Source organism: Rhamphochromis longiceps, linkage group LG8 (genome assembly GCF_057381845.1).
Source record: "Rhamphochromis longiceps isolate RC_006_pf linkage group LG8, R_longiceps_female_GT1.1, whole genome shotgun sequence".
Lineage (NCBI taxonomy): Eukaryota > Metazoa > Chordata > Actinopteri > Cichliformes > Cichlidae > Rhamphochromis > Rhamphochromis longiceps.
Window position 1 is genome coordinate 16808947 of NC_140564.1, and position 27205 is coordinate 16836151.

A 27205-nucleotide genomic window follows, 5' to 3' on the forward strand; every position below is an offset into this window, starting at 1 on the left:
GAAGTGATCTGCCCATACTGGCAAAGTTGAACAGTAACCTCTGAGTTACTTGCTGGAGTTGAAAAAAAGATTTACAAACAGCTTCTGTACATTTGAATAAAACATTAATCTGCCTTCATATTGTATGACATGGCTTTCCTGACTGATAACTACCAACCAACATAACACACAAGTAATGTAAAGAAACAGAGGTGATAAAGTAACACTTTTAATTATTAAAACAGGTGAATAATACTGGCAACACAAACAGGGACCGTTTATTTAAAACCTCTTTAGCCCAAGCCTTAGATCAGGCCGATCCTTCAGTCCTGTGAACAGAGTTTAGTCTTTTTGCGAGTCTCTCTGTAATATTTGTGGCTCAGGATAATAGCTGGATAACTTCTCTGGCTCTGTGTGCCCTCTGCTGGATGACTGTGTCTTCTGGTGCTTTTCCAGATTCCTCCACCAGGGATAAGGCCTTCTGCACGGTTGTGTCCTTCCCACTTCCACGAAGCCCCTCCAGGTACTGAAGCAGCACCGAAAACGTGTCGTCTGGAATCTGAGAAGAACCTACTTTAATCTTGTTGATTCTCTGTATACATATTATAGAGACTCTTGGCTACAGGGTGACAAATCATTACGATACTAGTGACGCTAATGCGGAGCATCTCCTGTCAGTGTTCTCTTCAGACAGATTCAAAAATGAGGATAACATGAATTACATGAAAATGTTTGTAAACATTTCAACTTCTTATAGCTTTACCATTTTTACTTATTCTCTTCTGCTTAAAAATGACAAATAGTTTTGGATTGAGAATAGAGAGTGTTATTTAATAACAGAAAGGAAGAAAGAGCGTAGCGGTTGACCAGTCTAAAACAAAGCTGAGAAAACCCCCTGTCACCCCCATCGTTCAGGAGGAATGTTGGGTAATTTTACCTTTTCAGAATCAAAGACGTGCTGCAGTAACCACGTCTGCCTCGTCTTCTGGAACTTCCACCGTGAACGGTTTTCAGCCCAGCTGCAAAGGCAAAAACCACTGTGGGCTGCAGTGTAACTATTGCAGAAAGTACATACTTCCACCCCCATGATTCACTACAACAACAACTTATCAAATGCTAGAATTATGAATCATTTCTGAGAAAGTCTTCCCGTGTATGTTATGTTAAGAGAATCCAGTGATCGAACTATTTATCTGCTGTGCTGGAAAGATTTGGGTTCGGTTCAAATTTCATCTCATGGATCAAGTACATATATTTGACTCCTGTTGCTTCAGTTTGTACTAATAGCCAGAAATCGAAACCATTCCAACTTAAACGAGGCACACGACAGGGTTGCACCCTTAGCCCGTTGATATTCAATCTAGCTATTGTCATGTCTCTGGTTATAAATTAAATATGTCCAATAGTGAACTTTGTCTGTTCAATGAAGAAGTGTTTCAAATAGATTTGTCTGGTTTCCCTTTTAAAGTGGTCAAAGAGCAGTTTACCTGTTTGGGTATTACAATTACAAGAAAGTATAAACAACTTCTCAAAGCCAACTTTTTTACGCTATTGAAGAATGTCAAACAAAGCCTTCAACAGTGGTCACCCCTGAACAAAACTCTAGTCGGTCGAATTAATTCGATTATAAAATGAATATTCCTCCTAAGTTTTTATATTTATTTCAATCTTTACCAGTCTTTATCCCTAAGTCCTTCTTTACAGACCTCAATTCTATAATTTCCTCCAACCTTTGGAAGGGTAAACGACCTCAAGTAGCTAAGGTGCATTTACAGAAGCCTAACCTTGAAGGGGGTCTGGCACTCCCCAACTTTCGCTTTCACTATTGGACTGCCAATATTTGCTCCCTGACCTACTAGTTAAAATCATGGCCAGCCAAGCGGGCCCTACCACTCCCTCAGGGTGTGGGCTCAGTTCAGGTGACATTTAAATCTTAAAAATGTCTCACTTCAAAGCCCCATCTTATCAAATCACCTATTCCTCCCTCCCACTTTGGACAATTTGTTTCAGGTCTGGTTTCGAGCAGGTATTATTTACTTTAAAGGTCTCTTTATACACAATAGCTGTCAGCAAAATACACTCTTCCCAAAACTCACTTTTTTTTTTAGATATTTACAACTCAGGCATTTTTTGCAATCCCACCTCTCAAATTTTCCAGAAGCTCCAGCTGCTAACTTACTGGACGAGCTCCTTAGTTTGCAACTCTCAGGCAAAGGTATAATCTCTCACATCTATAACAAACTGTGCAGTGTAACTTCAGCTCCCTTTGAACGCCTCAAACACACATGGGAGAAGGAGTTAGGTATATCTATGTCAGATGACGTTTGGGATTCAGTCCTCTGGTAAATTCCACATCACTCTGTGCACGCCCCTCCCTATTACAATTCAAAGTAGTTCATAGGGCCCACTTATCTAAATCCAGATGAGTTTTCTGCACCGTGAACAAGGCTGCCGGCCTGAAACTGGCTCTCAACCCCCTACTTGCTCTCTTTGGTACAGTGGGTAAGGATGATAAGTATATCACCGGGGCAAAACATCGGGTGCTGTCTTTTGGTTCCCTCCTGGCTAGACGTGCCATTTTGACGAGGTGGAAGGCTGCTGCCCCGCCCACCCATGTTCAGCGGCTTGCTCATCTCATGACGTGTCTCAGTCTTGAAAAGGTCCAGTGCTCCAGCCAGAATAAAAACTTCTCTAACCTTCAATTTAAGGATCTTCCTGCTGACTATCACATTTGCTTATTCCATAGAGGTCAGACGACCTACCATTCTGTATGTTTTACTGTGTTAATGGGAATGTGAAGCTCAGTTGTGTTGCAGCTAACTTCTGTGTGGTTTGCAAGGAAAGGTTTTGTTGGTATCAATCGCCCCTCTTTTTTGTTAACAGTATTCATAATTGTTCAATAAAAATATTTTGAGTAAAAAAGAGGATCCAGTAATCTAGTGGTGAGCTTTTACAACATAAAAAAAAGAATAATTATACGATATCCTGGGTTTTAATTCATAAATCAGCTGCTACACATCCCATAATGCATTTTGATTGCATCCTGGTAATCCTCTGGACCCTATTCTTACCACGTGAGGTAGTCTAAGGCCTGCTGTTGTGCACTGGGTCCAGATGGTTTTGTTTGCTCCAAAGTCACTCCCTCCGCTTTGAGCCTTTTCTTCTCCTCCTTTTTCCGAATCTTCTTCAGCTTCCTCTCCAGGACCCTCTTCTCATCGGGACTCAAGTCCTCGAGCCCCTCTGCCTCAGCTGTCCCCTCAGGACAGCTGGGTGGATCAAGAACCTGTCGCAACAAAGCAAAGCAAACACACAAATAAGTCGCAGCGAAAATGAAATCATTTGATCGCAAACTGCTCCTTATGCACATGCCAATTTTAACTCCGCTAAATGCAAACTAAATGTGACATTTTACTGTGTTTTTGCAGACAGATGAGTCAAAAGTCAAAAGCAGTTTTCAGGTTTAGATCACTTCCTCTTGCTCTGCAGCTCTGGGCAACGTTTCCTGTGCATACAGTATTACGAGTTCACCATAGCACGCTTTTTTTGTGCAGTACCCAGACAGTTTCAGCAGTGCGTTCGCAGAGCACACACCACTGTACATGCACTTGGATGGTTTATAAATAGCCAACAAAAAAAAAAAAAAGACAATGAAACAATTCAGCTTCACAGAACTGCTGAAGAAGTTTTTAAATAATAATAATTTGAAAAACATTTCCTTGTTATAGGATGTAAACACAGCACAACTTAAAGACTTTTATGCCAGAGGAAGTTGAACAAGGGACACACTATGCTCTCCGATTTAGCCGACCTCTGGTGGTGATGAAAAGAAGAAAAAAAAAGGGAGGGGAAGAAGAGATTTTGGTCACATGGCCAAAAAGTCATTCTGAAAGTATGCTGCCTGGGCATTGCCCACAGAAATAGAAAAGCCTTTTGTATGATGAGCACTTGTGTCCATGCGAACAGCATCGTTTTCGGAGCTTTGACTCAGGCGGTAGCAGCGTTGGGCCGGTGGATACAAAACAGACGAGCGGGTGACGGAAGCAAAAATGGTAAGTGGAAACATGTGTTTCTACTGAACGGGCAGGTCCTCAAAGGGAAGCAAACAAAGACTCAGAGAAAATCCTCACAGAAAACAAAACTACAACTTTTTACTTGATACGTCTTCATACACGGTGTATTTTTAAAGTTCTTTGCATACAGTTAAGATTTTAGCTCAACTTTGAGTTCATTTAGGAAGGAACTGTGTGTTGTAATTTCTGTGTTCCTGTGGAAAGTCTTCATAGTGATTCATGCACGTATATTCAAGTGTTTTCAAATCACTGGACTTCTGTTTTTGAGGAAATCTTCTGATTCTCATCAGTGGCTGTTTTTTGCTTTGATTTTCAGTCTGATTACAGCACAGGCTCGCCTACCACGCCGACGAGCCCCACATCTCAATTTTCCATCTCTTCTGCCATCACACAGAGCAGCGTCAACATCACAGAGAGCAGCGTCAACATCACAGAGAGCAGCGTCAAGACCACGGACAACTCTGTTTTAGTCAAGATTGCAGCCAATGACTTAATCAGCAATGCAAACTACGTCTACAGTTTGCTTGCTACCTTCGGTCTCTTAGCAGGCTGCTTCCTGCTTTACAGTTTCATTCAGACTTATCGCGCCCACAAGAGGCTGGCTTGGCTCGGCTGCCTCCTCTGGGTGTTTTGTGGCTTCCAGCTGCTGCTCCTGCTCCTCTCTTTGCACACGGTGGCCCACAGACCTGCCTACCTAAACACCACAGCTTTAGGCTGTGCCGCACTCTCCTTTACCATCAACATAGCCTCTCTGTGTGGCCTGCTGGTCTTAGTGCTCATGGCATCCGTCGTCACCTTTGATCCTCCATCCAATCACCTGCTGAGAAAGTCTCGTGTCTGTGCGGCACTAGTGGGCATCACTTCTGTACTCATTTCTCTGGTGCTGGCTGGCATTCGTGGACCCAGAGGAGATTTGCAGAAAGAGGGCAACTGTTTGATGGATCCCACCACAGATGGTGTTTCATACGCAGTTGCTAGGCTGTGTTTGGTCTTCCTGATTCCCTACATCCTCCAACTGGGACTTCTGATAGGTGGCTGTATCCGCCAGAGGGAGTCGAATGGACGTTTCCTCTCCGGCTCTGAGGAAGGCCCTGTGTTCCTGGCGGTCACCGGTTTTACGCTCATCTGCCAGCTCTTCTACAGCGTGGCGCTGCTTAGAGGGGCTCTGATTAATAGTGAAAGACAGCTGACGTTCCACCAGCAAGCATTTTTGAGTGTGTCTGAGTTTGTGCTGTTCTCAGGGAGCAGCGTGAGCCTGCTGCTCGTCCTGTTCATGCACAGGCCATGTCGGGAAAGCCTCTATGGAGTGATCAGGCGGCTGCGGGACTGCTGCCGACGTCCAGGGCCACAGCCCAACAGGAACATCATAGCTCCGCACATTGAGATCACAGACACTCTGGAGGACATCGAGTCTTAAGAAATGTGTCTGTTTGCTAGGACAGAGCTCTTCCCATGCATCATATTTAATGTCTTACCTGTTATGGACCACCTCACTATCTATCCAGTCACTGAAAGCTTGCAGAACTCTCATCAAATGTATTTTTTTTAACATTTCATTTACAAAATGTACAAAAAGAGGAGAAAAAAAATGCTTTATATCTTGGTACTGTGCATCATCTTGCCATGTTATGTCAATTCAAATGATTTATTCCTTTAATCAGGGAATTAAAAAGGAGCTATTATTACATGAGATTCTGTATGAATTTTTAACCTGTTCCCGGGAAAATGTCTTTTCTTGGAAACTCTGTTTGCATAAGCCTGATTTACACAAAAGTCCATTAAGACAAATGCTTGGAAAAACCTCTGCAGCTCCCTGAAAGCCACATAGGAAAAATTAAGTCTAGGAAAACCAAAGTCAGAGTCTATATTTATGCCAACAGTGTCAACGAGCCCTCATGTAATTATGCTTGAATAAAAAAAAAGAAAAAAAAAGTTACTGAATCAGATGAACACTTTTCAAGAAATTCATGGGCACCAGTTCTAGGAATAAGCGATCCGCGTGGATAACGTTTTGCATCGGTGGCAACACGGAGCGACACAAACCCAGGAACCAGGAAAGTGAATGCAGGAGCAGAGTTCATTAAGAAGCTGGTCTTAACTTAACTGTCACAATAGTGATTGCTGAAATCGGGGCTCTTATGAATGCTACTTACAGTTTTAAAATCATCACATATAAAGTGATAAAAGATTCAGACACCACCCTACAAACCAGAACAAAGCGCACAGTTTGTGTTCCTGCACAAACCGTCTTTCTGGGGTTTTCAAGTAATGTGAAACAAGGAGACACTAAGTGAAATTATGCATGTCTGCATGTCCACCTTGTTTAGTGTAAATGTGCTGTCCAGAGACAGATCGACTCCCATGTTTACATATTTTAACATTACACAATCATGACCGTGTTTGCGTGCTTTCGTGCCAGTGTTGACAAGACGACCTCATGTCTCAAATTGATATAATCATAAGCAATAAAATTATACCCACACACTGATAAAAATAGGGGATGATCAAACTGCCAAGTGACAGTACTGCCAATAAAAAGTAGTAAAGGTTTAATTTTAAAAACACTTTTACACATTTGGCTCAACAGCTGCGATATGAAGAAGCGCCTGCATTGTGTGTTTGTGTTTCTTGTTGCAAGTGGTGGGTGGCTGTAAACATTTCTCCGCATTCATACTGAAACCACTTTTTACTGCCAGCGTTAACGGAGAAGGAGGACAATACACGCAGACCGAGAAATCACAGGTGAGTCCAAGCTCTTTTATATGACGCCTTAATTTGTTTATCACCAGTTTAGCTTTCCTTATAGTTTCCAAGTATCTCCTCAGCATGTTATGGCTTACCTGTTTGATATTAAACGCTTTGAACTAACATACAACGAATCCTACAGCCTGGAGGTGCTTCTGGTTGGGAGTTTAAATTTCTAAACGCTCGTAAGCATCTTTAAGATCTGATAAGTTAGATGAAGGATCTCGGAAAGTATTCTTTTTGACTGTATGAATATATTCAAAGCGGCTGCACTTCAAACAGATACACATCCACTTAAAAGTCGCATCAATAATGAATTTTTATGGGATATCTCTTCAAGGGTACGGTCAACTAGACAGTATGACTGCTCGTTTCAGCTCTGCTAACATGACAAGTTAGCTTTGCTCATCTTACATGAGGCAACATAATGTGTCACTGCAGTACCTCTGCTTCTGTTTCCATTAAAAACGAATCAGTGATTAATGGTTTAATTAATCATTCTTTGTCATTTGTTAAAGGCGAGAAAATTCTGTGATGCTCCCAATGTTTGGGCAATAACTAGAGCTGAAGTAAAACACAGTGAACTATCACATAGTTTTGTAATTTGTCACATTAAAATGATGATTCAGACGGCTGCTATCTAGACAGCACGACCTGCCCGCCACAGCGAGCAAAACAATCTGTGTCACCTCTTAGAAGCAAGCCAGTGACAGCCAGTCACATTTCACTCAGTTTTATTTGGTTCAGTTCAATACAGCAATGCTCTCAGTGCACGTAACTTTCTTTTGAGCAAGCCCTTGGCAACAGTGGAGAGAAAAAACTGCATTGGAAAAAAACGGGGAATTAATGTATTTATTGATGTTGTGTACAGAATTATTACCTCCTGGACGTCTACTTTTCGGCGCCCAGTCCCCAACCGGTTGTGGCAGATGGCTGCCCCTCCTTTAGTCTTAAGGCTGCTTCCTGTTAAAAGGAAGTTTTTCCTTCTCCCTGTTCCCAAGGGCTTGCTCACACGGGTCGTCTGATTGTTGGGGTTTGCTCTCTAACATTGTAGAGTCTGTACCTTACAATATAAAGCCCTTTGAGCTGACTGTTCTTTGATTTTTTGCTATATAAATGCAACTGTATTGATGTGAATTGAAATTAATTGATGTTTTAAGAAAGTGAAACAGGCTGTTGACTTCATTTCGCTTCTTCTTTCTGTCTAGGGGAAACAGTGGCATCAGCACCTCACTCTATCCAAAAGCTACCACTCACACAAAGAGGGAACTGATGGTACCGCAGGCTCCTCAGCAACTACTTAGTCTTCAAAAATCTAGGAACTATGGCAACTTAGTGTTTGGATGCTGCTAACAACAGCTAAAGACAAAAGGGGAACATGAACATGACCATAAATGTGGACTACAAAGTCATTGCTGACAATAACTTCAGTGCACATCCAAATGACACACAGGCAGTCGCCTCCGATTGTCCGGAGGCAGCTTCGGATAATTATTATTTTATCAGCCTCATCCTCTCCAGCCTCTACACCATATTCCTGTTTCCTGTCGGTCTTGTTGGGAATATCCTTATTATAGTGGTAAACCTTAACCACAGGGGCCGCATGACACCTCCAGATTGCTACTTCGTGAATTTGGCCATGGCTGACCTCTTTCTGGTAGCTGACTCTCTGATTGAGGTGTTCAATCTTAAGAAGGGCTACTACGACAAGGCCGGCCTCTGCACTTTCATGAACCTCTTCCAACAGGCCAACATGTACAGCAGCGTCTTCTTTCTGACCTGGATGAGCCTCGACCGCTTCGTCGCGCTGACCAACTCCATGGGTCGCAGCATACCACACGCACGGCTCACCTGCTGCCTCATCTGGACGTCTTCGTCCCTGCTCACCTTGCTGCCTTTCGCTGTAGCTCAAGTGCAACACGCCGGAGAGCTTCATTTCTGCTTCGCCAACGTGACTCAGATTCAGTGGCTGGAGGTGATGCTGGGATTCTTGCTGCCCTTCTGCATCCTGGGGGTGTGCTACTGGAGAATAGCACGGGTGCTCAAATGCAGCCTCTGGGAACTAAACAGCCCCCTGCAGAGGCCTCGCAGGCAGAAAGCCCTGAGACTCATCTCAGCCGCTGTGGTCGTCTTCTTCCTCTGCTGGCTGCCAGAGAACGTGTTTATAAGTGTGCACCTCGTGAGGGGCGACACGAACGGGGGCACGCTGTGGCAGGATTACCCCTTGACAGGTCACGCCGTCAGGCTGGCGGCTTTCTCCAACAGCTGCCTGAATCCTCTCATCTACGGCTTCCTCGGGGAGGCCTTTAGGGAAAAGTTGAGGCTTTTTTTCCAGGATAAAAGCCGATGGTCCAAGCTGAACAGGACCCCCTCGAGAAAACCCATCAACGAACCAGCAGCAAAGGACGACAGTATGAGCAACTCATCACATCCAAACTGTGACATCCTCCTGCCAACTGAGTACCCTCCTTGAATAAACTGTATATACATGGTTTCACCAAAACACATGAAAATCATCTGTGCTGTGGGGTAAAAGCGCCATTCAGTGCTAAATATCAAAACATGGATCCTAATTTTTGTACAGATCTGACTGTTTTTAATGTAAAATTGAGACACATCAGTGTTATTTAAATGAATCATGCAAGCATAAAAGTCTCTCTGAACTGAATGACAGCATGTCTCAGTGCCAAAAATTTAAATTTATTACCTGTCAGTTCATTATCTGTGTTATTACATGTTTGCCACGCTGCTCTATGCTTTACCATGATTATGTCACAAAAAAGATTTTTTCACGGTAAAATACTGTAAACTAGCTGACTACCTACAAAGAGCCAAATAAAGTCTTTAAGTCACATTTTCAGCAGTGAACATTCTCACCTCTGCTTGCTCTACGGTTTGGTTCACTTGTTCCTTTTTGCTCTTCTTGTTCTTTTTCCGTTTTTTATCATCTGCTGTGTTTGTTAGCTGAGACATGTGAGCAGGAGCCTCCTGCTTTAAAAACAAAGTGTTAATGATACTGTGACTGATTTCAGGTAGTGCTGTAAAATACCATTCTCTGTGCTACTCACATCTGCATCCATCTTTTTCCTCTTCGTATTTACTTCAGTGTCCATTATTTCTGTACGGTCATCAGATGGACCCAGATCCTTCCTCTTAAGAGGTTTTGATTTCAACGATTTGTCCTTGGCCATGAGATAAATTACTCCTGCAAACCAACACAAGCGTGTATATTACTGAAGACCAGCACACACGTTTACTGAATGAAGTACACGGACAGACAAGGTTTAAGGTCAAAAGAAACACATTATCCACTTTATGACATAACAACAAGCAGCAGGTATATGGGCTAAACACTACTTTGACCACGTTGTTTTTACTAAAAACCTTAAACCAACCTGAGCTGCGTTGCGTGCCAAACTCTGGAAAGCACACAGGCGCGTGGAAAGTCAACCAGGAAGCGGTGCCGCTCAAGTGAAGCCTGATTGGACGATTGGCTACCCGTGTTTTGTGATTGGTCGGTGGGTGTAACATGTTTAAAAACTCGAAGAACAAACTACTGAAAGAAATCTCAAAATATTAAATGAAGTGGGAACCTGGAGACTATTTAAAATCAATAAATAATAAATAAATACATAAACACAAACCATAATAAAACAAACAAAAAACAATTCACTAATAAAAAAGAAAGAATATTATAAATAAGACAATACGCTGTAGCTCAAAAGTACTTAAAATGCTCAAAAATAAAATAAAATGCAGACTGGTGGTACGGTGTAAAATCGAAGTAATTATACTTTCAAGCCTAAATGTGCCATTATCTTTAGATATAGTCATACTACTGCTAATAATAATAATAGAATAATAAATTATTCTATGGGTTAGAGACAGCCGGTCATAACCAGCGTCTCTCGCTGTTTCTGGCCGGAGAGAATTGAAGGTTGCACAATGGTGTGTTACATGACCTGACTGAAAAGGTTTTGCTGGGCAAACCTTCAGTTTCGTAGTGTTGAGTAAGATGACCGGTTGTCCATCATGTCTATAGCAGCAGTCTTTGCCCGTCTGACACGAGTGGCTTTGAGTCGAGGAACATTTATTCATAGCGGTGCAGCGACCGTGAGGTGAGTGTCAGTATGTGTTTCCCCGGCTCATGGAAAGCATGTATTCAATGTGTAATGGTGGTTCAATGACAGTGTAGTATCTTTAATTGTTGGTCAGCTTTTCTTAATTTTTCCTAGAAGACACACCTTGGTCCTTTGACGTTAATCTAGTTACTAGGCTTTGGATGGATAGCAGGAGTTTTCCTTTCATGAGGACGTATGACTAACTAAAGTACAGTCACCGTCCGTGTGTTGCCGTTGTGTCAGAGGTTAGATTTATCATTTTCAATAGAGCAGCTTCAGGAATTGTCTCTAGGTGGCATCATCACTGTGTTTTGAGCAACAATTTACAGATGGACACACTCCTCAAGTTTTTTAAAGGCTAATTCAAAGGTAAAATGTTATACATAAACTCATTTTTTGCATTGGAATAATTCAGAAATGTTTTTTTCTACTGCTTTATTTATTTATTATGTAAGGAGCTATCTACCTCCTGAACCTATGATCATCTGTATGGTTGATCTTGAACATCAGTTTCTATAAAACATCTATTGCATATTATGTGCGTCTATGGATATTTGACCTCTGGAAATGTATCATAAATCCAGTGTATAAATGAAAATGATGATCGGATTAATATTTTTAGTGCCCATTAAGGACTATAATCTCCAGCTGTGGATGTTTCAGCTTCTTAAAAACAAAACAGCAGTTTTTAAAAAGTGTTTTCAGTTTCATAAATATATTTCACTTCTAATCTTAAGCAGAAGTCCACAAGTATTAATATCCAAGTAAATATTGTAGTATACTATCTAAGGTGAAGTAGCGTTTAAGTGCACCAAGTGTACTTTCAAACCACTAAGTCTTTCAACCTAAACTAATTTCTTATCTTCTCTGTTTTTCTTGCTGGAAGACTCCACAGTGTGCGGTCTCTAGCTCTGAGCTCTGAGCTGTCGTGCAAGTCCAAACAATCTGCTGATGATGATGAGGAGGTGAAGAGCGAGCCCATTAAGTTCTCAACCAGCAAAGCCAGCCACAGGACCTGGAGAGTCGACCGCTCAATGGGGAGCCAGTACGAGCGTCCTATGTGGAAAGTTGTGCCCATCAGCCTGCTTGCCACCGCCTTCCTGTTGTGGTGCGCTTTCAGGGATGAGACAGACATTGACGCAGCTTTGGAGAAGCAGCTGCATGAGCATGTACCCAGCGTGCTTTCAAATGAAGAGGATACAACTAAAAAATAAAGGCGCTTATTGGAATATGTGGACATATGTTGTATCAGGTTGTATTTATTGTGAATTGTACTGTGTGGACCTGGAACACAAAGTCAATGCTTTGTGTAGAAATAAGGCTGTCCATTGATACATGAATGTCATAAATATTCCAATAACTACAGGTTATTAGTTCAAACCTGGACTAAGAGGCCTCAGTTAAACTCATTCATCCTGGAGTCTAGTTTAACTGTTTTCATCAGGGTCTGGTTTACTCTACAGCTGTTGCAGGCTTTTCTATTTCACATTTGCAGACTGTATCCAGTTTCAAAATACTGTTCACATTTGGCTTTATTTACTTGTGATGCAGGTTATTACATGATGCTGTACGTCTTAAGTTTAAGAGCTAACATTAATTGGGAAATACTCCTTTTAGCCAGTCATGGCTTACAATGTCAATAAACTTGAACAACAGGCATTTGCCAGTCTGTTCTGAATCACTGTTTCAGAGTGCACATGATCACTTGATGAACATCCAACTTGTTAGATCGAAGTTATAGTGCAAAGAAGCCCTGGCATTGAGCCAATGGGTCTCTTAAATTTGTACTTGTACCCAAGGTTGTCTGCAGTAAACTTGAGTCAGGGTGAGGTAGCAGAAAGTTTATTTACAGCACAATGAGAAATCCTATGACATGCACACACAGGATTAAAAAGATACAGACCCTAAAATACATTTGCAGACCTGAGGAAGGAAGTGAGATATTCTGCTTTAGGAGTTACAGATATCAAGCACTACTCTACAGCAAACAGGACAGCTGAAGGAAGAGTGTGTGAAATGGAAATACAAAAAACATGCCTCAAACTACAAATCACTTAAGGTGGCACACATGCTGGTAAATAGTTCAAGATTTACAAAACAAACCCCAGTCAGTCCCCCACCCACCCCCAACCCAATAAAAAGATAAAAATCCAAAAGCATTTATGCTCTCTCCCCTCTAATTCGCCTGGCCAGCTGAATGTCCTTGGGCATGATGGTGACCCTCTTTGCGTGAATGGCACACAGGTTGGTGTCCTCAAACAGGCCGACCAAGTAGGCCTCGCTGGCTTCCTATAAGAAAGAGAAAAGAAAACATTAAATACTAGAACAAATTAGAACTTGAACTTGTTGTTCATATTTTAAAACAGATGCATTTTCTGACCTGGAGAGCACCAATGGCTGCACTCTGGAAACGAAGATCCGTCTTGAAGTCTTGAGCGATTTCCCTGACCAGACGCTGGAAAGGCAGCTTCCTGATGAGCAGCTCAGTGGACTTCTGGTACCGACGGATCTCACGCAGAGCAACAGTACCGGGCCTATGAAACAAGCCATATTCTGAATTAGTGCCCAGAAACAAAAACATTGTAGCAACTACACAGTTTTAGAAAACAAAAGTAAAGTTAGTTTCCACAGCCAGTGTAACCACTTATGCCTATAACAGCAATACAGAGGTATGATTGTTGTACCTGTATCTGTGGGGTTTCTTCACTCCACCAGTAGATGGCGCGCTTTTCCTGGCTGCTTTAGTGGCCAGCTGCTTCCTAGGAGCCTTTCCTCCTGTGGATTTACGAGCGGTCTGCTTTGTACGAGCCATTTCTCACCTGCAAGTCTGAAAAACAAATAAACGTGGATATTTAAACAAAGTGAATTAAAAAAACTTAACAAAAACCCGTTATTTACGTTATAAATCACCGAACGAGAGTCTGTTCCCTTTATGCGGCTCTACCTATGACACATGACTCACGTCGTTTAAAAAAAAAAAAAAAAAAAGGTGGCGAAACAACCGTCCTACCTTTTACTTCTGTTTACAGTGAAAATAAACTACCATAAAGGGTGCCAACGCCTCATTCATCGGTGTTACCATTATCAGTGACGACAAGTTACAGTTACCACTTTCATGGTTTTATTCAAATATCGTACACAAACCTCTAAGCACCGCCACCATTAAGCTAAAGGAGACACACACGTTTCTTTGCTTGCCTGTCGAGCATTTTTAAAGCTAGCATGGACGGTTGCAAAATGGCGCCAGCTAGTTACCGCGAACATTTACAATACAATTAACCATTTAATGTCACCAAAAACAACTTGGCACTCAGTCGTATAAGTGAACATTAAGATTAGTTTCTAATTATGTAGTCATACCTTAAGAGCAGTCAAATCGGCTAAATTTAAGCCATCAGCTAGCTCTTAGCTACAAAGCGCGCCGTTTTGTTGTCAGTTTTTCGATTAACGATAGTCCCACCGCTTTTCAAAGCTTCTCATCAACACCAAAATTCAAATAGATAATATATGTAATTCACATACTGATGATTTTAAATAAAACCAATAAACAAACATAACAGCCATACCTCGGATTACTTTCGTTGTTCAGGGAAATTCAATACCTCCTCCTTGTTAGTCACTTCTCTATGTTGCCCCGAGGGCTGAGGAGGTGGTATTTATAGATTAAGCGGAGCAGCGCTCAAAGCCCTCCCCTGAACGTATCCAATTGGTCCAAACGGAAATCCCTAACGGAATATGATTATTTCAGGAAAAAGGAGGCTGTCTGCCTCTGCGTGTGAAGTTAGAGCGGATCGTCAGATGTACCTTATTTTAAAAAGAAGCATGTCGTTAGGTTGATTTTAATTATTCACCCACAGCTTTTCTCTCTTACTCCACACAGTTATACATATAATTTTGTCTGTGTAATCATAGAACCTGGGAATTCCTTTCTGGAAATATGGTGGTCACTGAACGCCCCCGTCTTTTAACTAATTAAGACAAGCGGGAACAATGCTGCCATACTTTTGTTATAGCCTGCACTATGTGAAAAGGCAAATGAAGTACACAGAAGACGTGCTGAAAAAGCACATGTGTACCTGACAAATCGACATACACGCTCCATACATAAACCTCTTTATATATAAATGGGAAGCTTTAGTGTGATACATAATTCTGGAGCTGACAGAAACTCGTCCAACAGACCATTTCCTCCAACTCTTTGTGCCTGCTGTGAAAAAAAAACGGAGAAGCGGGAGCGGACCAAGTTATCCTCATCACCATCATAAACGAAAAAGGCTCGGTTATTTGTATTTGAAATAATCTAATAATGACGCACTCGAATAAAGCCCTATCAGCACAGTGATATGATTGTACACTATTTATTTACTTATTTAATTATATATATATATATAAAATAAGCCTTTTTGTTATCTCAGGTAAAAGTGGTTTTAAAAGCTTACATAAATAGACAGTGGTCTTATTTTAAGGATTTTTCCATGAAAATGTAAAATAAAATAAAATAAAATAAAATAAATAGACAAATAAGCGCGAGAGCACAGAACATGCGCGGAACGAAGCGGGCGTTGAGGAAGTGTAAGTACACGGACCTCTTCTCGAGTAACACCGGTGGTAAGTGTCTGGTTTGGGGACTGGACATGTTTTTAAAGAGACCGAAGAGCTAAAGAAATTTAAAAAATGTTTACAAACGTATGCGGGGTTCACTGAATATGTTTGCATCGAGTTTAAAAAAAAAACGGAAAATCGCGTTTCGACCTAAAAACTACAGCTCTGAAGACTCAGCATGGCCGACCAGAGGCTGTTGTACTTCGGTATATTATAACGATATAACACACATGCATGTGTTCGACCTGTTATTACTGGACTGAACGTGGGTTTTAAATCTTTTAAGTGAACTCATAAAAGCAACTGAAACGCACATGAGGGTTTTATGTCGGTGTTATCATTTCTCACAGTTAAAGTGTTGCTCTCAAAAGTGAGATAAACTAATGTTTTTGTGTCCTTTGTTTTCATTCAACAGATATCAAAGCTGAATCGAACAGCTCCACACCTGCTGCAGCCGAGGAGCCCCTCTGGTCTCGCAGCAATAACGTCTTCAGGTTTAACTTCTTCCCTGACAGTTCTCCAGCAGCTTCAGAGAAAGCACCTGCATCGGACAGGACTGAGCCAACAAGCCAGATTTCCTTCACTGAACAGGGCTCTGCTTTTGCCTTCAACTTTCAAATCCCTCCTGCAGAAGACATGGACACAACAGACACTCCAAATACTTCTCAAGGTGACCGACAGTGCGTCCCAGAGGAGAAGCCTCCCCTTTCGCAGGAGGTTGAGTCTCCACCTGAACAATCTGAGCAATCAAAAACAAAGAAGAAGAAAAAGAAGTCAGGGAAGAAAAACTCCTCGAGTATTGAGCCACTGCAGAAGCCAGCTGAGGAGAGTGAAGGTGCTGCAGAGGAGCTGGTCAGTGTGCAGTGCTTTAAAGTAATTACAGTGTGTTTGAGGTGAGCAGTTTGATTGGTTGATTTTATGTCTGAATGTGTTTTAGGGTCAAGAAGAGCAGCTGAAAAGGGAGCTGGACTGGTGCATCGAGCAGCTGGAGCTGGGCCTGAAGTGTCAGAAGGGCACACCGAAGCAGAGTTAGTGAGATTTGTACCTCAGTAGTACTATGATGTGGTTGGAAGGGACATACAGTGAATCCAAGTGTGAATGTAGCCTAGATTAAACTGATATTCAGGATTCTTTAATGTTTAATCTATGATCTAAACAAGGTCATACAAAAAAGTAAACTTCTAAGCATGGTGTCACCTATTGAATATGTTCTCCCTTCAGAGGACGAGGCTTCGCGTGCCCTAAAGACTCTGCGCAGCTCCAAAGCTCCTCTGCCCAAGAAGAGGCAGGTGATGAGAGCTGTAACTGGAGATTACAGAAAGAAGATGGAAGAGGAAAAGACCAAGCAATTCAAACTAATTCAGAGCGGTGAGTGAATTTTGTACCAGCGAATTCATTAAAATGGTTAAAAACTGCCACCGGCTAATGGGTTTCTCCGTGCCCCGACAGAAATCGCATCAGCCCAGGTCAAACTTGTGTCAGAGTCCCCAAAGAAGTCTGTTTTCCACCGGAGAGCTGAAGACAAAACTCAGACATCACTCGCTGAGGAGAAGCTGCGGCGCACTGAAGCTCACTGTGCAGAGCTGACGCCGCAGACTCAAGAGGCGACGCCGGTTTTTGTTCTTATCCCATCGAAGGAGGAGTTTCACTTCAATTTTCTCTGACTTGTCTGTCCTGATGCCAAATCCTTCACAATGCAGCATGCTGGAGATAAAGTGCTACGTAGGCTGGCAGAACGGCACCGTCAGAGATCTGTGGACAACCTTCTGGTGAACGCTGAAGATATGAGGAGAGAAGACGTCAAAATCTCTGTGTTTACAGACAAAACCTTTAACTAATACATTTTTACAAAGCGTGATGCATTCACTGAATTAATGTGATTGCTCAAATCTCAAGGGAAACGTATTCAAGTCCATTCAGGCTGACAGCATGGCGCCTCGAACCATGTTACCATAAATACTGGATTGCTGTCGATTACACCTGAGGTGCCAAAATATCTTGTATATTTAGAAAAACAGACAAATATGTTTTTGTTGGACTTCTAAGATAATAATCATGTTAATTCAGAAAAAATGGTTCAAAGCATTTGAGGTTTTTTGTTTTATATTGCTATATTGCTAAATAAATAAAAAAATTGGTATTTTTGCTTGTAGTGGCTTCATTAAATGCAATGATAAAATGAAATAAACATTTCTAAGTAAAATTGTACAGTTTACAGTTAATAATCCAAATCGATAAATAGATTTTTTTTTCTTCACTAAGGCTAACATATATCTAACATATATTCCACAAAGACTTTATACATTCATGTGAAAAACAAAATGCACCTCATGATTCAGTAACTTGTAGAACCACTTTTAGGTGCAACAACTTGAGCATTAATTGTTTCTTGGGATTAATGTCCTCTCCTGGGGAAGATTATAGCATTATTGCTACAGCAAACTGAAAACCTTCCTTTTCATGTGACTGTATGTACCGCTTTTTATTAAAATGGAAACTAGTTGAGTTAGCTCTGATTTAATCAAGGATATTGTGAAAGTTTAGTCACTAATCTCACTTTATGTTCAATCTTCACTTTATACAAATATTAAAATGTCATTGTTAATGACTGAGTTAAGGTTGATTCTTAAATTGTCCCTTTTTGTGACGTTTTTACAAAGCTACACTCACAAACACAGTTGAACTGTCTCTAAAATACAATACAATTTAAAAAAAAAAAATTACGATGAATGAAAATGTACACACAAATAAAACAGACAATAACACTGGATGTGTTGTAAGTGGTTCATAGACTTTTAAATTCAGCCTGTGTGTGTATAACAGAGAAGTTGACCTTGAGAGCAAACATGAATCAAGAGTTTGTGTAAAGAACATACATTCCTGTGTTTATTTCCCGTTTAAGGAAGCGTGATTCCTCATATTTTCCCTTTAAAGTGTCTCTCAGACAGGATAGGGTGGTGCAAGGCTCAGCGCGGACACATTAGAGTGTGACACACATTTAGAAAAGTTTCGGCTGCTGAGAGAACAAACTACCTGCTGACTGTAAGTTTGAACTCGTTATGTTTTTCTGCACTCTGAAATACTCTTTTGCTTCTGTTTTCTTCTGTGCATTTAATTAGTTTAGCTCACTGTGTTGGTTTTATTATTGAGACCAAAAGTTTAGACGCTCACCTCGCTAAGCTAAATTAGCCAGAGGAGTGAGCCCTGTGAAATTACCGTTAGCTTTAAAGTAGCCGCTATTCGTGAGCTTGTATAAGTCAGCATTGTTTATATTTTCCATCATCTGAAGCTACAGCATTTAGGGCTGCTTGCAGGCTCGTAAGCCCCTGGTTTTAAAGTGTGAAACCAGGGCGTTGCGGTTTGTTTAGAGCAGTTTATGGTGTCTCTGTTTCCCAGGAGAAAAGAGTGAAGATGTCCGAGTTAAGCGATGACGCCAGTGAGTCAGAACAGCTGGGTGCCAGCCTTTCCCTGTGGCTGGGTGACTCCCTGCTGCGAGCTGAGGAGCTGGATGTCCCTCTGGACCTTCACACCGCCTGCTCCATCGGCCAGTACGACGTGGTGGCTGAGTGCATTAAAAAGTGAGGGCCTCTTAATACCAATATTTCCACACGGGCTAATATATTCCACAGCTTATTCACATAACTGTGTGTGCTTTCAGGCGTGAAGTGGACCTGGATGGTAAGAACATTGGAGGATGGACCCCACTTATGTATGCGTCCTACATTGGTCACGACAACATTGCAAATTTGCTGCTGGAGGCCCGTGTGAATGTAAATTCCACCACCGCCAAAGGACTCACACCCCTCATGTTGGCCGCAAGCTGTGGGAACGAAAGTATCGCATACTTTCTGCTTCAGGTACAGAATCACCCTGAATGGGGGGTGGGGGGGTGGTAAGGAGACAAAACAATGGCACAGAGATTTGTGATGATGAAACATCAGAATGACAAAAAGAGTTTGAAAAGAGACAGAAAGCAAATAAGTTAAAATAAGCTCCAAGAATTAGATGAGAAGCAGATGGACTGTAACTTAAGGGTAGATCCATCCAAAAACGATGCAAAATAAACCCCAGCAGTTATAATGACAAGTTAAAACGGCAAATAATACACAAGGCACACTTGCATGCGGTCTTTTAGTCTGTGAGCATCACTTCTCTGAAGGGTATGTCAGGCCACAGGGGGTTATGTGTTCTCACAGCCTACCCACGTGTAACCTTTGTCTTAGAGGTTAAACAGCAGCAGCTTCTTTTTGCCACTGTGCATTTGGATCTTTATATTATATTATATTATATTATATTATATTATATATATGGGGACTGACTGAGCATCTTAGTCTACCTTTCTTGGTTCTTGTTAAAGTGCCTGCATTTTGTAATATCAAAGGACCTCTGATTTTTAAAGCTTGGTGCCCCTAAAACAGGCTATTGTAATTTATATATAGGGCCAGATTTACTTGGTCTAAATCAGTCTTTTAATTTACAAAGAGAGCACAGGGATAAGATTTTTGTGACTGATCCGGTTCCATATGTATTTCTGGAAGATCCTTTGTCACGGGCAAAATATAAAATCAGGTGTGCAAACTGATCTGATAACATTTGTGACATGCAATTTACTCCTAATTGTGCTGATATTTATTTCAGGAGGTGGGGGGAAAGGCTTAAGACCTCTACAAATCAAGCACGTTGCAAAAAAACGACATGAAATTAAGAATTCAAATTCCGAATGTTGCCAAGTGAGGTGGTCTGATTGGTCAGATGTGTTAATTTGCAAATTTGCCCAGTGAAACTACAGTCTGTGTGAACGACTGCATTACGAAAAGATGAAAATATTTTTAAAGGACTAATTTTACACTGCCAGTGTGTAAAAGCTCTTTATTTTTACCCCTCAGCCATAAAAGGATGACAGGGCGTTGTCTTGGATGAGTTTGAATCTCAGTGACCTCAACCTCAAGGTCAAGGGTTAGAGGTCGAATTTTCATGTGAATGCAATAACTCAAGGATGTCACTTGAAGCAGGAGGCTGAGGGGTAGCAATGTCAATGTTTTTTCTGTATGATATTGAAAATAACTGCCTGTGTTTTGAAGACGTGTTTTAAAAATCGGCTCTAAAACGAACCACACCTATCATCAATACTGCTCGTGTGTAATTTTGCCCGGTTTAGTAAATCTGGCCTTGGGTTTAGATTCAGCACTCTTTTTGAGCTTTAAATTTTATTGTGAACATTCAGCATTTTTTTTTTTTCTTTTCTTCTTCTTTTTTTTTTCCATTTTAAAACCCAAAAAGCAAGGGGCCGATTTGGAGTTGAAGGACTCTGTAGGCTGGACCGCTCTGTTCCACTGCACAAGCACAGGCCACCAACAGATGGTCAAGTTCCTGCTAGATAACAATGCTGACGCCAATGTCAAGTGAGTGTCTTTATTTGCTCTAAAAAGACCATCAAAAAAAAAAATAACGATCTGTTCACACTTTTGAGATTTTCATGACTCTTCCCTCATACACAGGGAGCCAGGTTCTGGCTTCACGCCACTGATGGAGGCTGCTGCTTCTGGGCATGAAATCATTGTTCAGTACTTACTTGATCATGTGAGTAGGTTACTGTGCTGGAACATACTCGTGTGTGAGTGCAAGTGGTTATGAGCCAGACCATGTCATTCTCCTTTTTTTTTTTTTGCCACATCTACATCTCCTGTACCTCTTCAACATCTAAAAAGATGGAGCCACATCACTGGAAAATGTAACTGACATGACTCGCACACTCACAATTTGGTAATCCTTTGAATTTTCAGAAAGTTAAAGTGGATGAACGCAACGCCAAAGGTGAGACAGCGCGTGCTCTGGCTATGATGTACGGCTATACCAAAATTGTCAGCCTCATTGACTCACGTTCTCCAAGAATGAAACCAGGTACTTGTTTAAATCTAAAATTTCTGTCTTTACTACGTCTTTCATTGTCTTTTAATTTCTAATGTTTTTTGGGGATATTTTTTTTTGGGTGGGGGGGGGGTTGGTACGTGTGTTCTGATTTGTCAGGACACTTTGAAGATCTGAGCTCCTCCGAGGACTCGGACAGCGCACCACCGAGGATACGGTCCAGCCGAAACCGAGCTAAAGGCATCAGCATCCACGATGGGCCTCAGGCCATCGCCAAGTTTCGAGTAGGAGGCACCAGCAAACTGTGTGGTACAGTGTCATGTAAAACATCCGGTCTTCAACCCGTATCTGTGCTGAGCCACACTTTAAACACCACATTTGTTCTAGTTATGAAGTTAAATTGCATTAAAAAAAAAAAAAAAAAGCTGTTTCTAAGGGTTCCCACAGGTCCTTAGAAAGTCTAAAATTAAAGTATAAGAAATAAAGGTCTTAAAGTGCCTTACATTTCAGGTAAATCTGCTCTAGGTGGTTATTTTTAAGATTGGTAGAAAAAAATTAGATTCATTTTTATTACGTTTTTAAAAATTGCTGTGCTTTAATGTGATTTGTTTTGAGTTACAATCTCTTTATTATCACAGGTATTTACGCATACACATTTAAAATTGTAGCTACATGAATTCACCACTAGGGATCACTTGCACTTACAGCAGATACAATGTAGATGTTTTACATTCAACTTTTCAAAATTGGTCTTTTAGGTCATTATATTTCATCTGACTCTTATTATGTTTATTACATTGGTAAACAAAAAAAACAGTGACAGCAGGTGTGACATCCTTCCAAAGTAATGAGGGCAAGCTTTAAGTGATCATGTGTTCCTGCATTACTGTGCTCAGCAAAATGCTTGCTGAAACCAAAAAGGTTAAAAATTAAAATTATAAATGTGAGGGTGGAAAGCATTTTTTCCCTGTAAAGTAGAGCACATTATTCATGCTTCCGTTTATAATAATAGCTGTGTGTCGTTAATGTCACATTTGCCCTCACAGATCCTCCTGCCGCCCTGCCAGGGTACATGATGTTTCGTGGCATTGGGGAACAGAGCGAGGGTCTCTGCTACCGTGATGTGACTTCGCCTATCAATGAACTGGATGGCCAGAGCAACAGCAGCAGAGGTGTGTCTGTGTGGGTGATTTAAAAAAAAAAACAAAAAAAAAACCCCAAAAATAACCTCTGAGACTCTGATTTTTTACAAACCTGATGGGAGTTAGTTAAATCAACTCTGGATGCATGTGTGTGGGGGTCTGAGTCACCATGGCAACCGGTAAATACGGAGAAGAGCGTCTAGTTGACTGTGAAATATGAATGTGTGTCAAAGCAAACTTTCTTTAAAAAAAACAAAACCAAAAAAAAAACCAGAAGAAGAAAAAGTAATTTCAGCAGCGTCCACACAGTCATTATGTATCCAACTTAATTTCAAATAATACAGGAATTCTACCAGAAATGTGAACTTGTGTTTTAGGTCTTATTTTTTTTTTCAGCTGTCACCTGAAAAAATACAACAAAAACTGTGTGGTTTGATACATCTGTATGAATAAGGAATATAATTGGAGCGTCAGACAGCTGTTTCAGATGCAGCAGGAGGGGGGAGGTCTGAGAGAACTTCTGTGTTTGTTGGAGAAAACTTACCAGTTTTCTCCCAAAAAATACGAAACTTGAGTGCAAACTTTGTTTGTGTTTTTCTCAACATGACTGAAGATGACAGTCCATTCTTTGACCATGACATGCCCACCATGAGGAGCAGCAGCAGCAGCAGCGAAGGCCTGCCTCATGTGATCGGCCTCAACTGGGAAGGCTCTGTTGAGAGTAACGAGGTGAACAGAAGAGCCTGCAGTTTGGACGCAAACTGTGTTCGTCAGTGTCTCGTGATAAATAGTTGCATCTTTCTCCATCAGGACTCTGACCAGTGTAAAAAGAGCAGCATTCGCAGAGTAAATAAGGGTCATCACTCAAAAGGCAAGACTCGCCACGGGAACAGCGATGGAGCTCACTCCAGCAGGACATCAAACTGTGGCGCTGGTCTTCCGCCTTCCTACACTGGCCCAAAGGCATGTTTGTGTTTGTTCAGGTTTCAGTACGTTTATTCAGATTTCCTTGAGTTCCTGGCAAGGACTAAAATCTCATCTTCATGTAGGATCTGGCAGAGTTCTTGGAGCAAATCGGCTTCTCGAAGTATCTTCCGTTACTTGAAGAGCAAGACATAGACCTGCGGATCTTTCTCACCCTGACAGAAAATGATCTCAAAGAAATAGGGATTACGTAAGATGCCGCTTCTTCCTCTTTGTGCTGTTCCCTATAGGGGTTGCCATAGCGGACCATCTGCCTCTGTCTCACCCTATCCCTAACATCATCTTCTGCCTTCTGTTTATTTTTTCCTCCTGCCTGGCAGCTTCGTCGTTTGCATCCTTTGTCAGTATATCCACTCAGGCTCCTCTGCTCATGTCCAAACCATATCAGCCTTTGTGTCCAAAACTCTCACTCTGACCTTTTCCTTTGATGTACTCTCTAATCCTGACCCTCACTCCCAATCATAATCTTAGCATCTTCAGCTCGGCCTCTTGTCTTATTGTCACCGTCTCCAAACCATACATCATAACACGTCTCAGTACCATCTTGTAAACCTTCCCTCATTTCAGATGATCCATGTTTGTGGTCTCATGTTTTGAAACTCTGTTCTGTCCTCCAGTCTGTTTGGACCCAAACGCAAAATGACTTCAGCCATTGCGAGGTGGCACAGCAACGCTCGACCACCCAGCGATGCTCTGGAACAGGCTTACGCCGACCAGCTCGAGGCTGAGATGCAAGAGATGGCCATTCAGCTACACAAGGTAAACATGAAACACTGCAAGTGTGAGATTTGTGACTTGGGTTGTTCTCACCTTGCTGAAAAGCTTTTGCATATGTTTTTCTCACCTTCGCAGCGCTGTGAGGAGGTTGAGAGCCTGCAGAGCCAGGTGTCTCAGGAGAAGGAGCTGCGCACAGTAATGGAGGGATGTCTAATGGAGGACAAAATGGCATGGAAGAAGGTCCATGCTGAGTTGGTGGAGAACCACAGGCTGGCTCAAAACATGAGTGCCATGCTGGGGAAGGAAAGGGCATGCCACGGTGAACTGATCTCCTGTTTGACCACAGATGGGATCAGCAGCTCTGCCACTGCTGGGGAAGGAACAGGTGTTAAAGGTGAGTTGAGGTGGACTGTGCTAATTTTTGGGTTTACAAACGGTGACTTTTTTAATTTCTTTTTTGTAGCTGGGGAGGGAGCGACGTGTTCCAGTATTCAAGAGCTGATGAAGAAGATGGATTTGTATGAAGAAGAACTGGGTAAGAAGGTTTAATACTCAGTGATTTTAAGAGGTTTAGTGCAGTGACTCAAGTATAATGGCGTTGCCCGCGTGTTACATCATTACAGCTGGAAGTCTGCAAACGCTGCTTCAGAATCTGAGGCGACTGAGTGCCCCAGAAAAAGTCTCAGATAGCTGGGAACGACCCTAAGCTTTTCAGGTGACACAAGCTCGCATGCACAGAAGATTTGAGGAGCTTTTTAGCATCTGAAATAGCTGAACATAATTTGCTATTGTCATATTTTTAAAGGACCTTTTTGGAGCACTTGACGGAGGGTGATTCGCCACCCTGAACAATGTCACTGAAATGGGAGAAGGCCAAATACGAGGCCAGCCACGCCAGGGCCAGAGCGGCTCGGGGGAGCGAAGCCTCTCTGCGGATCATCTGGGATTGGCTGATGGGCCAGAGCTCGCCAGATGTGGACGAGGCTAACAAGGGTGGCGCAGCTGCTGCAGGAAAATGACAAGCAGGCACAAGTGTACCTGACCCTGACTTGCCTGTGCTGGTGTTTGTGGACTGCTGTAGATGGGCTGTGAAAATGCGGTGATGGAGGGGACAGAGGTGATGGAGGAAATCGTGGATCAGGGGTTGTAATACTGTGATATTTCTACGCAACTGTACTCAAAAGTATGAAATGTGGTTGAAGTGATGTTTATACCACCAGATGGAGAGTTAGATTATAAAAGCAGGTTAGTAGTCAAACTTAAAATGAGCTCTGCAGTTTATTTGAATGAAATCTTGTCATTTGTTATGTTTTTGAAAATAATGTCCTGCCGAATGCCGTTTAAAGAACAGAGAAGATATTAAAGTGGGTCTATTATGCACATTTCAAACTGCATATTTTGGTTATGCAGGAGTTGGAATAATTTTTGTATATACTAGACCGCTTTAGCCTATACTTTTGAGGACACCATCCAAGGTTTAAACATGAGGCGTGAGGCTGCTGTACTCACACGCAGGTCTTTGTATCAACAGAAAGACCCAAGACTGAAAGATGTGAGCACCCCCTGTGGTAATAGTATGATAGCACACACAAGGAAAAGCATTATAGGTCCTTCAGTGTTACAGCGACGCATTATTACTCTGCATATGTAGACACTGAGCTACGGAGACTGATAAATCCCCAAAACTAAAAAGAATTTCTGTATTTGAATATCAGTTAAAACCTGCCTACCTGTACAGATATTTTAGGATGTAATCATAAACCAAACTTGAAGGACTTTGTCCACAGCAGTTTTAATTATGTGATAAATTATTTGGCAAAAAAAAAAAGTAAATTTGGAGTAAAGGTGCCCAAATTTAATTTTTATTTCATTCTAACACTCTTATTGGGATTTGCGGTGCTCGTTGGGAGTTTGTGTTCTGGGATGTATGCAAAGGTCTTCAGAGTCTTCCTCTTAAACCCTGAATCACTCTCGTCACTTCTGTATTTGATGTATGACTCACACACTCCAGGCTTTCTTACACTATAAAGTGCCTTGAGATGATTTATAAGTATAAGATTTGGTGCTAAAATGACATTTATGTGGTGGTTAAAACGAGTCTATTTGTGTGGTCAATATTTAATCTGTCAACACTACAGGGCGCTTCTGCACAGGCTGCGCCTCGGGGTCAGGGAATACCCGTCTGATTATCAAATGTCTCATCTGAAAATCCACTACTGTGCCTGAGGCCTTGGCGCTAGTTCAGGAATAGTGACACTTACTGCTTAGCTGCAATTCTGGCACATTGTGGATGTTGGCCGATTTTTAGCCTGCAGGTTTTTCAATAAGCACAGCCTTCACACATCACTGCTCTCCTCTCACAGCAGGACAGCTCCTGTTACTTCAGATGGAAAAATGTGACATAAGCAAACTTTAAACACCTGGCTAAAGTCCCAGTCTTAATTTTTTTTTTTTTTTGGCAGAACTGCCAGTCGAGTATCTACGTCACTATTAAAATGTGCATCTTAGCTGAGGTAAAACTATAAGTGTAGAAAAAGATGACGTTCAGGTATGTCTATGTCTGATCTGAAATTATGTAGTATTCCCTGTTTAAACACTAATGTGTGAGGCTCCCTACATCACTAGTTTGTTTATTAAATGTACAGTAGACAAGATCAGTGAGCGGAGGACTATCATCTATAACACCTGAAGTCACAGGGGTGTCCAAAATGATGTACAGTTACTTAGGACTGGGCTGATAAAAATCTCTGAGATGTACATGAGCAAACAGCTGCCTTCGGGCTAAACCTTTAAAACTGACCCAAGAAAAAGCAGTTTTGTTGAGGTTCATCAGTGCAGAAGCAGTCTCTCTGCTGGCTCCAACTCTGATCCGTTTTCAATCTCACCAAATGTGAGACACAAACGACATCATGCACTCCAGCGCACTGTGTGTTTAGCTGCTGGACTAGCGACTAGACATGCTGGCAGGCAGCCAGTT

General features: G+C 41.8%; 6 protein-coding genes and 1 pseudogene across 12 annotated transcripts; 5 read left to right on the forward strand and 2 right to left on the reverse strand.

Moving 5' to 3' along the window:
- Positions 1 to 195: 195 nt before the first annotated feature.
- chlsn (cholesin) lies at positions 196 to 10310 on the reverse strand. 2 transcript variants are annotated; one of them, XM_085416115.1, is made up of 6 exons: positions 10190 to 10310; positions 9863 to 9999; positions 9672 to 9782; positions 3051 to 3262; positions 917 to 998; positions 196 to 538 (listed from the first exon to the last, which is right to left on the reverse strand). In XM_085416115.1, exons 2-6 carry the CDS (start codon positions 9983 to 9985, stop codon positions 359 to 361), a joined length of 708 nt encoding a protein of 235 aa, XP_085272241.1. In that variant the 5' UTR covers positions 9986 to 9999; positions 10190 to 10310; the 3' UTR covers positions 196 to 358. The 2 variants fall into 2 exon arrangements, with proteins under 2 accessions (XP_085272241.1, XP_085272243.1); XM_085416117.1 differs by having other exon boundaries at positions 9672 to 9785; positions 10190 to 10193.
- On the forward strand, positions 3270 to 6223 carry LOC146663371 (uncharacterized). The gene is made up of 2 exons (XM_085416111.1): positions 3270 to 4028; positions 4366 to 6223. Exons 1-2 carry the CDS (start codon positions 4026 to 4028, stop codon positions 5464 to 5466), a joined length of 1104 nt encoding a protein of 367 aa, XP_085272237.1. The 5' UTR covers positions 3270 to 4025; the 3' UTR covers positions 5467 to 6223.
- LOC146663372 (G protein-coupled estrogen receptor 1 pseudogene) lies at positions 6246 to 9663 on the forward strand (annotated as a pseudogene). The gene is made up of 2 exons (XR_014913020.1): positions 6246 to 6791; positions 8003 to 9663. The product of XR_014913020.1 is annotated as a G protein-coupled estrogen receptor 1 pseudogene (transcript).
- A 409-nt stretch (positions 10311 to 10719) lies between the features above and the next one.
- uqcc4 (ubiquinol-cytochrome c reductase complex assembly factor 4) lies at positions 10720 to 12598 on the forward strand. Of its 2 annotated transcripts, none has more exons than XM_085416118.1 (2): positions 10720 to 10912; positions 11802 to 12598. In XM_085416118.1, the coding sequence occupies exons 1-2, from the start codon at positions 10827 to 10829 to the stop codon at positions 12127 to 12129; spliced, it is 414 nt and encodes a 137-aa protein (XP_085272244.1). In that variant the 5' UTR covers positions 10720 to 10826; the 3' UTR covers positions 12130 to 12598. The 2 variants fall into 2 exon arrangements, with proteins under 2 accessions (XP_085272244.1, XP_085272245.1); XM_085416119.1 differs by having other exon boundaries at positions 11811 to 12598.
- A 143-nt stretch (positions 12599 to 12741) lies between these two features.
- h3f3d (H3 histone, family 3D) lies at positions 12742 to 14638 on the reverse strand. Its single transcript, XM_085416120.1, has 4 exons — positions 14482 to 14638; positions 13600 to 13742; positions 13296 to 13449; positions 12742 to 13204 (listed from the first exon to the last, which is right to left on the reverse strand). The coding sequence occupies exons 2-4, from the start codon at positions 13725 to 13727 to the stop codon at positions 13076 to 13078; spliced, it is 411 nt and encodes a 136-aa protein (XP_085272246.1). The 5' UTR covers positions 13728 to 13742; positions 14482 to 14638; the 3' UTR covers positions 12742 to 13075.
- An 803-nt stretch (positions 14639 to 15441) lies between these two features.
- Positions 15442 to 18075, forward strand: lg8h8orf33 (linkage group 8 C8orf33 homolog). 3 transcript variants are annotated; one of them, XM_085416122.1, is made up of 5 exons: positions 15442 to 15523; positions 15933 to 16369; positions 16455 to 16545; positions 16739 to 16885; positions 16967 to 18075. In XM_085416122.1, the coding sequence occupies exons 1-5, from the start codon at positions 15457 to 15459 to the stop codon at positions 17179 to 17181; spliced, it is 957 nt and encodes a 318-aa protein (XP_085272248.1). In that variant the 5' UTR covers positions 15442 to 15456; the 3' UTR covers positions 17182 to 18075. The 3 variants fall into 3 exon arrangements, with proteins under 3 accessions (XP_085272248.1, XP_085272249.1, XP_085272250.1); XM_085416123.1 differs by lacking the exon at positions 15442 to 15523 and adding an exon at positions 15530 to 15782 and having other exon boundaries at positions 16967 to 18074; XM_085416124.1 differs by lacking the exon at positions 15442 to 15523 and adding an exon at positions 15530 to 15723 and having other exon boundaries at positions 16967 to 18071.
- Positions 18076 to 18422: 347 nt separating this feature from the next.
- On the forward strand, positions 18423 to 27162 carry anks3 (ankyrin repeat and sterile alpha motif domain containing 3). Of its 2 annotated transcripts, none has more exons than XM_085416126.1 (16): positions 18423 to 18559; positions 18914 to 19095; positions 19176 to 19374; positions 20798 to 20919; positions 21016 to 21097; positions 21301 to 21418; positions 21545 to 21706; positions 22432 to 22557; positions 23141 to 23256; positions 23338 to 23490; positions 23577 to 23701; positions 24129 to 24270; positions 24364 to 24622; positions 24692 to 24763; positions 24852 to 24943; positions 25034 to 27162. In XM_085416126.1, the coding sequence occupies exons 2-15, from the start codon at positions 18929 to 18931 to the stop codon at positions 24932 to 24934; spliced, it is 1926 nt and encodes a 641-aa protein (XP_085272252.1). In that variant the 5' UTR covers positions 18423 to 18559; positions 18914 to 18928; the 3' UTR covers positions 24935 to 24943; positions 25034 to 27162. The 2 variants fall into 2 exon arrangements, with proteins under 2 accessions (XP_085272252.1, XP_085272253.1); XM_085416127.1 differs by having other exon boundaries at positions 21545 to 21694.
- Positions 27163 to 27205: the final 43 nt, after the last annotated feature.

Coding starts and splice junctions, on each gene's coding strand:
- chlsn (XM_085416117.1), bottom strand. CDS start 9,985: ATGGCCAAGGACAAATCGTTGAAATCAAAACCTCTTAAGAGGAAGGAT. Junction 3,263..9,671: donor AAACCGTAGAGCAAGCAGAG/GTGAGAATGTTC, acceptor TTGTTGCGACAG/GTTCTTGATCCACCCAGCTG. Junction 539..916: donor ACGTCTTTGATTCTGAAAAG/GTAAAATTACCC, acceptor GGTTCTTCTCAG/ATTCCAGACGACACGTTTTC.
- uqcc4 (XM_085416118.1), top strand. CDS start 10,827: ATGTCTATAGCAGCAGTCTTTGCCCGTCTGACACGAGTGGCTTTGAGT. Junction 10,913..11,801: donor AGCGGTGCAGCGACCGTGAG/GTGAGTGTCAGT, acceptor TCTTGCTGGAAG/ACTCCACAGTGTGCGGTCTC.
- h3f3d (XM_085416120.1), bottom strand. CDS start 13,727: ATGGCTCGTACAAAGCAGACCGCTCGTAAATCCACAGGAGGAAAGGCT. Junction 13,450..13,599: donor AAGAAACCCCACAGATACAG/GTACAACAATCA, acceptor CTTGTTTCATAG/GCCCGGTACTGTTGCTCTGC. Junction 13,205..13,295: donor CAGCCATTGGTGCTCTCCAG/GTCAGAAAATGC, acceptor TCTTTCTTATAG/GAAGCCAGCGAGGCCTACTT.
- lg8h8orf33 (XM_085416122.1), top strand. CDS start 15,457: ATGCGCGGAACGAAGCGGGCGTTGAGGAAGTGTAAGTACACGGACCTC. Junction 15,524..15,932: donor CTTCTCGAGTAACACCGGTG/GTAAGTGTCTGG, acceptor TTCATTCAACAG/ATATCAAAGCTGAATCGAAC. Junction 16,546..16,738: donor GAAGGGCACACCGAAGCAGA/GTTAGTGAGATT, acceptor TTCTCCCTTCAG/AGGACGAGGCTTCGCGTGCC.
- anks3 (XM_085416126.1), top strand. CDS start 18,929: ATGTCCGAGTTAAGCGATGACGCCAGTGAGTCAGAACAGCTGGGTGCC. Junction 22,558..23,140: donor CCAGAGCAACAGCAGCAGAG/GTGTGTCTGTGT, acceptor ACATGACTGAAG/ATGACAGTCCATTCTTTGAC. Junction 23,702..24,128: donor CTCAAAGAAATAGGGATTAC/GTAAGATGCCGC, acceptor TCTGTCCTCCAG/TCTGTTTGGACCCAAACGCA.